Genomic DNA, 14,033 nt, shown 5'->3' with positions numbered 1-14,033 from the left:
AATTCACTGTTACATTTAAAAAGATGCTGTAAATGACTTATTTGGTTATGACCTAATAGGCAATTCAGATGAAAAATCATCTACAAAATAAATGAATGTAGCTAATGAAATTTAGAATGCAGCAGTTCACTCTAATTAATTTTTTTACCCAACAACCAGGCTTTATTTGATAAAGACTCAAAAGGCAGAATTGATTCATTCTACAGTTCATAAGAGTTTAATTTATATTAGACTTTGCAATCATAATGAAGGGGTACACTAGATGTTGACTGATCTCTCATCTCTCCATGTCTTTCAAAAGCATAGGACAGCCTGGAAGATTAGAAACAACACAGATCCCAGAATCCTCTGATAAAGAATATATTTCATATTTTGTAAATTTCTACACAGAAAACAGGTCACCACTGCTTTGGCAACCCAAATTCACATGCGTGAAAAATCGAGCTTTTTCAGCGCGTATACAATTGCTATATTGCCCTTCTTAAAATTTACTTTTGGGAGAGTTGATTATAAGCTTCAATCATTTCAAAGCTGTGTTTTGAACTCAACCAAAACAATTTCAATGATGGCCTCAGCTAGAGTATTGTGTTCAATACTGGTCACCAGGCTTTAGGAAAGACATCAATGCTTTGGAAAGTGTGCAGAGCAGATTTACCAGAATGATACCAGGGATGGGGGAGTGAAAGTTGCTCACAAAATAAAGCAAAAAAATACATTTTGATCATGTTTTATGAGGATCAAAAAGTCTTATGACCCTTGGTTTCCAATAACTTGCAGATGCTTAAGTCTCATTAGCAAATATGGTGAAATACTGGCCTGGAGAGGGGTCAGATGCACGAGGGGGTGGGGGGGCGGGAGAGGGGTTGGCTGCGCGCGTGAGGGGTGAGGGAGAGGGGTCGTGCGCGTGACGGGGGGGCGGGAGAGGGGTCGAGCGCACGAGGCGGGGGGCGGGAGAGGGGTCGCGCGCGTGAGGGGGGAGGGAGAGGGGTCGCGCGCGTGAGGGGGGAGGGAGAGGGGTCGCGCGCGTGAGGGGGGAGGGAGAGGGGTCGCGTGCGCGAGGGGGGGCGGGAGAGGGGTCGCGCGCGCGAGGGGGGGGCGGGAGAGGGGTCGTGCGCGCGAGGGGGGGGCGGGAGAGGGGTCCCCCGCGAGGGGGGGGGGGGGGCAGCGGGAGAGGGGTCGCATGCGACCGGTGGGGAAGAGTGGGAGAGCGGTGGTGCACACGAGGGGCAGGAGAGGGTTGGCATGCGATGGGGAGGGGGATGGGGGGGCCGGCAGGGGAGGGATCGCGCGCGAGGGGGGCAGGCAGGAGAGGGGTCATGCGCGGGGGCGGGGTCATGCACGAGGGGAGGGTGGGGGCGGGAGAGTGGGCGCGGGAGAGAGAGTCTTCGGCAGAACTGTCTCAGCCGCACGAGAAAGCTGAATTTATACAAGGTTTCCCTAATGCATGGTCCTTTCACACTACCCCCCACGTGATTGCGCACTACCATCTGAGCAAGCTGCCCTGTCCCTCTCAACTCAAAACCCCACCCACCAACCAACCTACAGTCCAAGAACTGCACCATCAGCCAGCTGAGAAAAAGCAACTTGCCTGTGCCCTCGCCTGACCGTGCGGCGCCTCTTCCTTGAATTTGACTGGGCCACCCTCATGAGCGCTCCGCAATGCTAGTGTGCACTCACCTCTGAGTTCCCCTCCAAGTTCAGCACGCCTGGTGCATGCCTTTTAAAAGCTGTTATGAAACATGTCAGCGTTCAACCACACTAAAGAACCTGGATGATCCAGCATCAAGGGCTGATTCCAGTGAGTAGGGCTTATAATTAGATGCAAATATATTAAAATTATGTTTCCAACATCCGGTGGCAGGAAACATGGCCCGCCATTTACGGGTAGAGTGGATGATTGCAAACTGGTTTCACAACAGCGTGAAACTGATTTTTGGCCTTCTCGTCATATTAACCGCTCACACCCGCCACAACATTAACATGGCTGGAAAATTCTGTCCTACATATCTGCCAACAATGTGGCGTAAAGTATAAATGTGGCTTGGGGTTTTCGAATGTGTTAATTAGTTAATGAGCAAAATACCTTTTCTGTTGTTCAGTAACTCGCTCAACATGCAATTGATAAAAGGTCTCACCACATAGATTACAAATATTTCACAGAGGCTTGTTTTCTTTGAGGTCAGCAGTAAGCACCCTTGATTCACCACTGACTGCAAAATCTGAGCTATCAAGTTAATGTAATTTTTCTTTTGTTGAGTTATCAGAATTTGTTTTAAAAACTCTTAAATCTACACAGGCAATAACAAGACGACGGAATAATTTTACAAAAATACGATTTGTCTCGCATTACTAATTTATACAATAGTATTTGAAACTATTGCTCAGATCTAACAAGTTATTAAGTTATCTTTTATTATAATTATTGGTAGTACATACATCCAGTTGTTGTTTTAGGCTGAATATCTCTGCTATAAAACCATCTCTTTCTCTGCTCAGTTTCTCTTTGTGGATCTTCTCTCTCTGAGCCTCATCTTGTGCCTGTGACAACTCACTGTCAAACCTAGGACACAAACGTTAAAGAAAATATTATTGCAACAAAAGGCAAAATTCTGGCTTGCTATCAGTGACAGAATGTTATATCTGGGTCATATGACTGATGTGTTATGAAAACCTATTTTTTCCCTGATATATTTTGGTGATTCATGAGCAAACAACTCATTTTGAAGAGCATGCTGATGCACGTGGTCTAGCTGAAAGGGGAGAAATATACGATTCAATCTCCTTTTTGAACACTAATGGCAATAGCTCAAATTAGATATAATCTGTTAACTCAAATGACTCAGGATTTCACATATTGTAGGGCTTTATGGCAATATTATTGCTGTGCTTTATTTTTAAGAAAATGCATATCACGTATATTGTGAAATAATGGACTGAAAGTCAAATTGGTCACATTCAAATTACCACACAAAAAAAATGTGTGCCCACCTCTGCAACCCTGTTCCAAGTTACACACCTCCAAACCTGAACGTGTAACAATCCTTTTGAAAACTGCTCCCTCTCCTCAGGCAATGTCCCTCCCCTTTCAAAATTGCCATCACAACCTCCCTCAAAAAAAAAATACCCTGGACCCCTCTATCGGCAATCGTCTTTACTGTTCCAACCTTCTCCTCTCCTCACCCACCGCCCCCCAACCTCTCATAACTACCTAATTGAATCTATAATCATGGTTTATGTTGCTCCATCACCATCAAAATGATTTGAAGCAAAGTAATGAACAACATTTTCCGTAAGTGTGACCATGAAGCATCATCTTTTCCCAATCTCTGCACCCTTTCATACGGGCTGAATTTTATCAGCACCATGGTGATAAGCTGAGAGGCAGGAGGACTGGTAATAGGGCAGAGGAAAGCACTGAAAGGGTGCCTAATATCTTCCAGTTGTCATGGCATATTACCTTCAGTGGGAACCTCAGCAGTGTGGCCGTGCTCCAGATGGCCAATTACGCCATTCAAGAGCCCAATTGTGGGACAATTTGTAAACCTGCTGGAAGGGTCCAAGGGGAGATGGTTGGTTAAACCCTAGTGTCCTCCCAGTGGGTTCCCAGGGAGGGGAATCTGCTTTACAGCCACTCCATGGTCCAAAGGGGAACCTACCCAGTAGCAATGACCATCTCTGTGGCCACAGAACTGCTGCTTAAAAGCTTAAAAAGATTCCCATCACCCTCTGGGTGAAAAAATTCTTCCTCACATCCCCTCTAAATCTCCTGCCCCTTACCTTAAATCTATGCCTCCTGGTTATTGATCCCTCCAACAAGGGGAAAAGTTCCTTCTTGTCTACCCTATCTACGCCCCTCATAATTTTATATGTCTCAATCATGTCCCTCCTTAATCTCCTCTGCTGCAGGGAAAATAACCCCAGTCTATCCAATTTCTCCTCATAACTAAAACTCTTCAGTCCATCCTGGTAAATCTCCTCTACACTCTATCTGGTGCAATCACATCCTTCCTATAATGTGGATTCCAGAACTGCACGCAATACTCTAGCTGTGGCCTAACCAGCATAACCTCCCTGCTCTCATATTCAGTGTCTTGGCTAATAAAGGCAAGTATCCCATATGCCTTCTTAACCACCTTATCTACCTGTCCCGCTACCTTAAGGGACCAGTGGACGTGCACACCAAGGTCCCTCTGATCCTCGGTACTTCCCAGGGTCCTACCATTCATCATGTATTCCCATGCCTTGTTTGTCCTGCCCAAGTGCATCACCTCAAACTTATCCGGATTAAAATCCATTTGCCACTGATCAGCTCATCTGACCAGCCCATCTGTATCCTCCTGTAATCTAAGGCCATCCTCCTTACTGTTTATCGCCCCCGCAAACTTACTGATCAATCCTTCTACATTCAAGTCTAAGTCATTTATATATACCACAAACAGAAAGGGACCCAACACCGATTCCTGTGGAACGCCACTGGACACCGGCATCCAGTCACGAAAACACCCCTCGACCATCTCCCTCTGCTTCCTGCAACTCAGCCAATTCTGGATCCAATTTGCCAAATTGCCTTGGATCCCATGGGCTCTTACCTTCATTATCAGTCTCCCATGCGGGACCTTATCAAAAGCCTTGCTGAAGTCTAAGAAGACTACGTCAAATACATTGCCCTCATCTACACACCTGGTCACATCTTCGAAAAATTCAATCAAATTGGTCAGACTTTACCTCCCCTTAACAAAACCATGCTGACTGTCCTTGATTAATCCCTGCCTCTATAATGTGGATTAATTCTGTCCCTCAGAATTACTTCCAATAGTGTCCCCACCACTGAGGTTAGACTGACTGGCTTGTAGTTCCCTGATTTATCCCTTCCTCCCTTCTTGAATAACGGTATCACACTGTCTGTCCTCCAGTCCTCTGGCAGCTCTCATGTGGCTAGAGAGGTATTGAAAATTATTGCCAGTGCCCCTCCTATCTCCTCCCTTGCCTCACGCAACAGCCTAGGATGTACTTCATCTAGGCCTGGAGATTTATCTACTTTTAAGCCTGCCAGACCACTGAGAACCTCCTCCCTTTCGATGCTAAAATCTTTATTAATATCACAGTCCTTCTGCCCGATCTCCATACCCACATCATCCCTTTCACTTGTGAACACCGACACAAAACATTCATTTAGCACCCTAACTCCGTCTTACGGCTCCACACACAAATTACCACTGTGGCCCTTAATGGGCCCTACTCTTGCCCTAGTTATCCTCTTAGTCTTAATGTACTTGTAAAATAACTTTGGATTTTCCTTTATTTTACCTGCCAATGTTATTTCATGCCCCTTTTTGCTCTCCTAATTTCCCTTTTAAGTTCCCCCCTACACATTCTATTCTCCTCCAGGGCTTCCGCTGTTTTGAGTCCTCGGTATCTGCCATAAGCCTCCCTTTTTCTCTTTATCCAATCCTGTATATCCCTCAACATCCAGGGTTCCCTGAACTTGTTGATCCCACCCTTTATCTTTACTGGAATATGTTGGCCCTGTACTCTTCCTATTTCCTTCTTCAATGAGTCCCACTGCTCTGATGCAGGTTTACCTAAAAGTAGCTGCTCCCAATCCACGCTGGCCAAAGCATATCTGATCTTATTAAAATTGGCCTTTCCCCAATTTAGAACTCTGATTTCTAACCCATCCTTGTCCTTTTCAGAGTGTTTCAAGTCATTTTAACATTTAATGTTTTAAGCAAAAAGCATCAGGTTCTGGACACCGCAACTTGGAAAGAATATTTGGAAAGACTTAAAGGAGTGCAGCGCAAATTCATGAGAATGTTAGCAAAGCAACAAGGGTTAGATTATGAGAAAAGATAAAATTAACTAGGCTTGTATTCCCTGGAACATTCGAAGGCAATGGGGTAATTTGATTAGGGTTAAGATTTTGAAAGGAACTGATAAGATGAGAGTTTCTTCTCCACACTCTAATGGGGGGGAATCTAGGACAGGGGGACATAACCTTAAAATCAGGGCCAGACCATTCAGGAGAGAAGTTAGGAAACACTTCTTCAAAAGAGATTACTGGAAGTGAAACTCTATTAAAAAAGATGATAACTTAATTAATAATTTAAAATTGTAGATAAGGATGTAAAAGGAAATGGAGCCAAAGTAGGTGAATGGAGCTTAGATACAGATCACCATGAGCTTGCTGAATGGTGAGGCGTGTTACATTGCCTACAGCTGTTCCAAACTAAAGGCCACTGCATTGATACAAAAATGCATAATTCATCAAGGTTTCTTCATTGTTTCATGAATGTATGATGTGGTTGCAATGCCCCATGTATATACCATGTATACTGGTTTATCAACAGTTGAGATTTGATAAGACAATCAACATTTTCAACACTATCAAAAGCCATTTTTAAACATAAGATCAAGCCAATCTATTTTTCTCAGGTTCCTCATAGTTGTAGTTTTGCTTGACAGTTTTCAACATTTAAATTCAGAATTAAATTGGATATCTGGAAATTTTACTTTTCCCAGAGGATTCTGAAGTTGGTAATCATTACTGACTTCTTGCAGCTTTCAAGGCAATAGGTGCAGTTTGGAAAAGCAATATAATCATAATAGAATCACAGAATTTTAACGTTACAGAAGGCGGCCATCCAGCCCATCATGTCTACACTGGCTCGTCAAATGAACATTATGACCTAGTGCCATTGCCCTGCCTTGTCCCCGTACTCCTGCACATTGTTTCTATTCAAATAGTCATCTAATACTGTCTTGAATGCCTCAATTGAACCTGCCTCCATCACAATTCTAGGCCGTGCATTCCAGGCTTGAACCACTCATTGTGTGAAAAAGTTTTTTCTCATGTCACACTTGCTTCTTTTGCAAATCGCTTTAAATCTATGCCCTCTCGTTCTTGATCCTTTTACGAGTGGGAACAGCTTCTCCCTATCTACTCTGTCCAGCCCCCTCATGATTTTGAATGTCTCCATCAAATCTCCTCTTAGCCTTCTCCACTCCAAGGCGAACAGTCCCAACCTCTCCAATCTATCTTCATAGCTGGAGTTTCTCATCTCTGGTACCATTCTTATAAACCTCTTCTGCACTCCCTCCAATGTGTTCACATCCTTCCTATAACATGGCGCCTAGAAGTATACACAATACACCAGCTGAGGTCTACGAGCGTCTTATATAAATTCAGCAGAACCTCCTTGCTCTTGTACTCTATACCCCTATTAATAAAGCCTAGGATACTATATGCTTTATTAACTGCTCTCTCCACCTTCGATGATCTATGCACATATACACCCAGGTCTTTCTGAGCCTGCATCCCCTTCAAAATCTCACCCCTTATTTTATATTGTCTGTCCATGTTCTTCCTAACAAAATGCATCACCTCACACTTCTCCGCGTTGAATTTCATCTGCTACCTATCTGCTCACTCCACCAACTTGTCAATATCCTTTTGAAGTTTTACACTGTTCTCCTTACAGTTTACAATACTCCCAAGCTTCATAACATCCGCAAACTTTGAAATTGTCCCCTGCACATCAAGATCTAGATCATTAATATACCAGGAAAAGCAAGGGTCCCAATACGGCCCTGGGGAACTCCACAGGAACCTTCCTTCAGCCCGAAAAATATACATTAACCTCTGCTTCCTATTTTTCAGCCAATTTTGTATCCATGTTGCTGCTGTTCCTTTCATTCCATGAGCAATGGCTTTTCTCACAAGTCTGTTGTGTGGCACTGTATCAAATGTCTTTTGAAAGTCCATGTACACCACATCAACAGCATTATCCTCATCAATCTTTTCTGTTACCTCTTCAAAAAACTCCAGCAAGTTAGTTAAACACGATTTCCCCTTTAGAAATCCATGCTACCCCTTCCTTATTGACCCATATTTTTGCATGTGACTACTAATTCTATCCTGAAAAACTGTTTCTAGAATCTTGCCCACCACTAAAGTTAAACTGACTGGTCTGTAATTGCTGGGCTTATCCTTACAACCTTTTTTGAACAAGCGTGTAATGTTTGCAATTCTCCAGTCCTCTGGCATCTCCCCTGAGTCTAGGGAAGACTGAAAATTTATGGCTAGTGCCCCTGTAATTTCTACTCTCACTTCTTTCAATATGTGTGGATGCATCTCGTCCAGTACTGGTGCCTTGTCAACTTTAAGTACCAACAGTCTATTCAACACTTCCTCCTGATCAATTTTGAACCCTTCTAGTGACAAAGTTTCCTCATCTGTCACCATGGCCTGGGGAGCAACTACCTCCATGGATGCAAAGTCTTCATTTAATACCTCAGCCATGGCCCCTTCATCCATGCTTAAATTCCTTTTTAGGGAAGCAAGATAACAAATTATTCTGGAAATGACAGGCCTGGGCCTCCTGAATTGTGCCTTTGAGGGAGGAGAGAGGACATTTGGAACAGGATTATTGAATTAGCTACAGATCACTGTGTTTGTGCTTATCAAGGAAATAGATACAGGAAGAGGAAAATATATTGGGGGGGAGGAGGGAAGGAGTTAAGCAAATGCAAATGTGGCAAGCAAATGAAGGTCCTTTTTCATTCTAAGTACATAATCTAACATCTAGTTTTTTTATATGCCATAACTATCTGTAAATTGATAGGAATAAACTGAAATGTATACAAGATTGTTATCCAACCTATGGCAAATAGACAGTTGCAACTTATTTTTAAAGGAGATTATATTCTCTCATTTTGTGTTGTATAAATTGACTCACTTTCTCTGCTTCTTTTCCAATTCATGGTTACGCCCTTGCTGTCCTTCAAGGTGCAGCTTGGTGTCTTGCAATTCTGCTGTTAGTCGCTGGGATTTTTTCTTCAATTGCTGAACACTCCGTTGCATTTCTTCATTGTCAGCTTGCAAATCTGCAACCTTCAGGCATAAAAGCAAGTCTGAGATCTTGGATATTAACACTTGTACATCTAGTCTATTAAAAAAAATCGACTTATGAGACCATGTTTAAATTGTTTTTAAAAAGGCATCAAGTTTACTCGTTATAATATTCCCAGTTTAGAGTTTATTTTGATAAATGATCTGCATATTGTGCTAAGTACAACAGCCTTAACTGCAAACTAATATTTCAACTTTCTAATGCGAGTGTCAAATGGAGATTGGATAAGCCAAGATAGTTAGCATTGAACACATGGAACAAATAATACCCAGGTTTTTAAAAAAATACAAATGTCCTAACAACACTGTCAACTTGTTCCCACCCTCCTCCCTTTACTCCGGTTGGCTTTCAAATGGTCAAAGTAAACTCATGTTCGATCCAGTGTCTCAGCATATCATTCCGGGAAGCTTATAAAAATAGACAAATTTTATCCGTGCTGTTCGATTATTAAGTCAACAAGGTGGCGTAGGAGAGTTAGGCTGTTGTAGTTTGAGCATCCATGGTTCATGAAGGCAGCTGCACATGTAAAGGTACAGCTGCATTCAAACAGATCCAATTTTCACTAGTGGGATATCCAAACAATGACTTGTGGGCTTTACACTTTTCATGAGATCTAAAGCTGTCTGAGTTATTTGGAGCAGTAGGATAGCCTTTTGGAGAGGTCCAGGGGCACCTTTCAGAGAGGTCAGGTGCTCTTTGGAATTGTTAAAAGTATTCATGAATGTGTGTAAAAAGTGGAACTGTCAATCTGTCGAGGCATTTAAATCTTATTGGAACTGTCAAATTGCCAAGGCATTTAAATCTGCTGGTCTTTAAATGTTTTAAAAAAATAATCAGCAGTTTAAAAAAAAAATCAGTGTTTTCTATTTCACTCTCGTCAGTTGACATGGGCCGGAGAGCCATTATTATATGATTTGTGCTGCATGACTGATTTCACAACCTATCATTATCACAGTGCGGTGCCTGTCAGTTCATAGTTCCAAGTGGCTATAAAGTCTTTGATGTGGGGCAATGAATACAGATGCTTGTTTTTATAAGGGATCAAGCACTCAAATAAAATGCTTGTTTTCATAAGGGATTCAGTGAGCAAGCGGCTTGTGAGTGAGTGAATAAATGAATGAGTGAATGAATGAAGTCTGCAATAGACACTTAGAACTTTATTTTATTTCATCACAGCATTGGTCCTGTGGTCTGTCCATGGTGGATTCTGGGATGTGGATGCTGGGTGAGTTGGCATAGTGGGGTAGAATGGCAAAGTGTGATGGTGGGGGGGGAATGGGCTGGCATGAGTTGGCATGGGGTGATAAAGGGCCATGAGGGTTGGGTAGAAGGGCATTGGTTAACATGGAAGGTGTGAAAGGCCACGGCGGGGAAAGGGTGGGTGCATGAGGTGGCAGGGACAGTGTGTGGGAGATGAGGGGGTGTGAGGGTGAGGGTTATGTTTTCTTTTTTTTCCTCACACAGCTGTGACAAAGTGCTGGAGCACCGAGGTTGGTCTTTCAGACAGACCACTTCTGTGGCTGCCTCCGCACTGTTTCCGGGGGTGCTGGACCTAACCCAACTCGCACTGATACCCATCACTCCCGCCAACCCACAGTCGTGAATTTTCCCACCTCTGCGGTCCAACTCAGGAGCGAAAATTCAGGTCAAAGTATCAGGATGTGACAAAAGCGTGGTTAAGAATTTCATTGGTGGAAATGAAGGCAGGCTAGAGATGAAAGCAAGCTATGTTTCTGTGGCAGAAGTAAGCGGTTTGATAATGGATAGGATATAGGGTTGAAATTCAGTACATGTAGTCATAATGCAGATAAAAGATTAACAAGTTTACTTGTCATAAAATTATATAAAACATAGGGCATGAAAGCTGCGCAGTGAGATGATATCTTAAGTGAAATCATGTTGCACAAAGTTCTGAATCAGGAAGGTCGATAATAGGAATTTAGACAATTGATGTTCCACTGCTTAATTTATGCTGTTAACTGCATGGTATTGTTATGCTTACAGTACTGCACTGCTACCTATTCAGCAAATATGGGTTAATCTGCTCAACCAAAAAAAATTGGCAAAACGACACTCATAAAAGTATAGTGCACTGTAATAAATTATTTAGAGTCTACTTCTCTAATTGCAAACAGAAGCTTTCTCAGTACATTGCTAACGTTTAAATATTACCAGAATCCATAATTTGTTCCAAATAGACGAGTGAATGTTTTCAGCTGACAAGAAAAGAAATTCCTTACAGACACACAGAAATAGACTCTATCGGCAAAATCTTCTGCTCTGCGAGCGGGGGAGGGGCCGCTCGTTGAGGTGTAAAATGAGGCGTGGTGATGTCGGGCATGCGTCCCGATGTCACCGCACATCATTCAGATTTTCAGTTCGGCAGGTGCACACCCGACTCGGGTGCACGCCCGCCAAACTGTCAAAGACCTATTAAGGCCAGTTGACTATCAATTAAATCAATAAACTGAGCTGCCCATCCAACCTTAATGTTGGCGGGCAGGCGAAGGAGCCCAGGCAGCCTTCGCATTTTACATGGAACCTCATCTATGGGCAGGATGGGGTTATCATGAAGGTTTTTAAAGTCTTGTAAAATTTTTTAAATAAAATTAATAGATATGTCCCAGCTCATGTTATATTTCACATGAAAGGATATGTCTTAATTTTTTTTTCCCTTTATTAAATTTTATTGCACTTAAACTAATCCTCCTGAGACAGCTCTCTGCCTTAGAGATTTCTGCGCTCTTTTGCAAACATGCACGAAAGAGCGCAGGCCCCGACTCAGGCAACCACGCCCCCACCCACAGGGAGTGCTCAGCGCTCGCGGGTGTGCGTCATGCTGGGCAGGCTTTAATTGGCCGGCCCATGTAAAATGGCGGCACACAGCCAATCACGGGCAACGATTGACTGCGCGCCTGCTTAACCCCCCCAAGGGGGAGAAAATTCTCCTCTATGTATTGTTCTATACAAATGAAAATCATTTCCCAGAAGTATACAAATAAGCTGTACTGGCTTTAAATACTGGGCATACAAACTAAAATTTGGAATTTTAAATGCAGTATCCTATTAAGACAAATTTTAAGAGGTTGCCAGCAGTAGCATGAGAGAAAAATGGTAGCTTTAAGCTTTTGTTCCTCCTTTCCGTGGTACTGAGCAGTGCTCTAAAGGCATGGTGCCACCTCAGTTTTAATATCCAAATATAAATAAATACAAAAATTATTATGGTTTTAAAAGCATTTCTTCCCCTCACTTTTCGTTCCAGTTGCCTTTTGTTCTGTAATTCAACCTCTAGTTTGTCATCAAATTCTTGATGCATTCGCTTTTTGGTGAAATCTATCTCTCTTATTGCACGCTCGTACTTCAGTCTCCATTCTCCACCTATAGAAGGTAAATACAAGTAATCTGCTATAAGCTGAACTTTTGTCATTTACATTCACATATATCTAAATATCAAGGGAAACAGAATAAATAATGCAAAGCATAAGCATTATACAAAAGAAGAAATGCTTTTAAATGAAAAGACCAGCTCAAGGCAGCAAAAAACCACCGTCCTGAATTGGAGGACCTAGGTTTGAATCTCAGCTTTGATGAATATTCAGGCATGTCTAAAACTCAAGAATTGATGAAAGTAGAGACTATTATTGTGTGACAAAAAGATCTGAAGCTGCATCAAATCTGTTTCTTGAGCACCCAAAAGAGCGTCAGTGGTGGAAATGGTTGAGAAGTCCACAGTTGAGTGAATCTTGCTTCCTGACTACAAAGGACAGCACTGAGGTGGAAAGCTATTCAATTTGTGGTACTGGAATGAGGAGAAATTCAGGGGAGAGTCCCATGTGCTCTTTGTTTAAATATATGTGTCTAAAAGAATTCAAACAATCGCCATGAATAACACCAAATTGGGGAAGATAGTCAATGCTGAGGAAGACTACAACAAATTGCAAGAAACATTAATAAGTTGGCAATATGGGCATGTAATCAGCTATACTGAAATTCGTTTGCCAAGTGTGACATGTTACATTTTGGTAAAAAACTAAGGAGGTCATACATTACTTGGGAAATAATAATATAAATGGGGTAGAGGAGTAAAGACATCTTAGAGTACAAATATAAAATCACTGAAAGTTGTGGCACAGGTTAATAAGCCCATAACAAGCACCAAAGTATACCAAGCACTAGGCTTTATTTCTGGAGGGATAGAATTGAAAAGTAAAGAAGTTATTATATTAAACTTATATCAAACCTTGGACCACACTTGAAGTCTGTGTACAGCTCTGGCCACCATATAATGAAAAGCATATGGAAGCACTGGAGAAGGTGCAAAATAAATGTTTACAAATACCAACATTGCAAAGTTATACCTATCAAGAAATGATGAATAAGTGGGTCACTTTTCTCTTGAAGAGATGACCTACTAAAAGTCTTTAAAATTATGAAAGTTACAAAGTAGACATAAGTGTTTCTACTTATGAAGAAGAGCAAAACTATAGACCACCAATACAAACTATTCACCAAGAAATCAAATAGGGAATTCAGAAGAAACTTCTTTATCCAGAGTCTGATGAGAATGTGGAGCTCGCTGCCATAGGAACATTTAAGACAAATATATTGATGCAGTTAAGATAATGCTAGATAAACATATGAGAGAGAAGGGAATAGTGAATTATGTAGATAGTTAGGTGAAGAAAATAAGAAGAGGCTTGAGTGGGGCATAAAAGCCTGCATGGAATGGTTGGGGCAAATGACCTGTTTTTGTGCCGTATATTCTATGTATGGAAACTGCTGAGCAACTAACCAGAATCATCGTCATCCAAGTCTCCATTTAGCTCTGCTGCTTTGATAAGGCGAGCTTCCATCACTTCCATTTCCATTGACTCCATTTGTTTCTTCATTCCATCATATTTGGCCTGAAATACAAGATGCTTACAATAATGATCAATTGTTCTCAAAATTTATGTAAAATCTTTAAATAACTGGCATTGCTTCACAAACTTGCAGATGTACATACTAGTATTTTATACTATAAAAACATGTCCTGGTAACAATGAAACTGTTCTTATCCTAATAGGCATTCTATTTAACCCAAAGATGAGCTTCCAATCACATGTGTGCTCCACCACCAAGCTT

General features: G+C 42.0%; 1 protein-coding gene across 16 annotated transcripts in view; it reads right to left on the bottom strand.

The window, feature by feature from the left end:
* Positions 1–14,033, bottom strand: part of myo18ab (myosin XVIIIAb) — a 272,295-nt gene that overhangs the window by 62,748 nt on the left and 195,514 nt on the right. For all 16 annotated transcript variants that reach the window (XM_041198064.1, XM_041198065.1, XM_041198052.1 and 13 more), the window contains 4 exons: positions 13,702–13,813; positions 12,160–12,287; positions 8,736–8,890; positions 2,437–2,560 (listed from right to left, as the gene is read on the bottom strand). In XM_041198064.1, the coding sequence (XP_041053998.1) occupies positions 2,437–2,560; positions 8,736–8,890; positions 12,160–12,287; positions 13,702–13,813 (519 nt within the window). The remainder of the gene's footprint in view (positions 1–2,436; positions 2,561–8,735; positions 8,891–12,159; positions 12,288–13,701; positions 13,814–14,033) is intronic.

Source organism: Carcharodon carcharias, chromosome 10, assembly GCF_017639515.1.
Source record: "Carcharodon carcharias isolate sCarCar2 chromosome 10, sCarCar2.pri, whole genome shotgun sequence".
Lineage (NCBI taxonomy): Eukaryota > Metazoa > Chordata > Chondrichthyes > Lamniformes > Lamnidae > Carcharodon > Carcharodon carcharias.
Note: the sequence above shows the minus strand (reverse complement) of the source record. Positions and strands in the feature narration are given on the sequence as shown.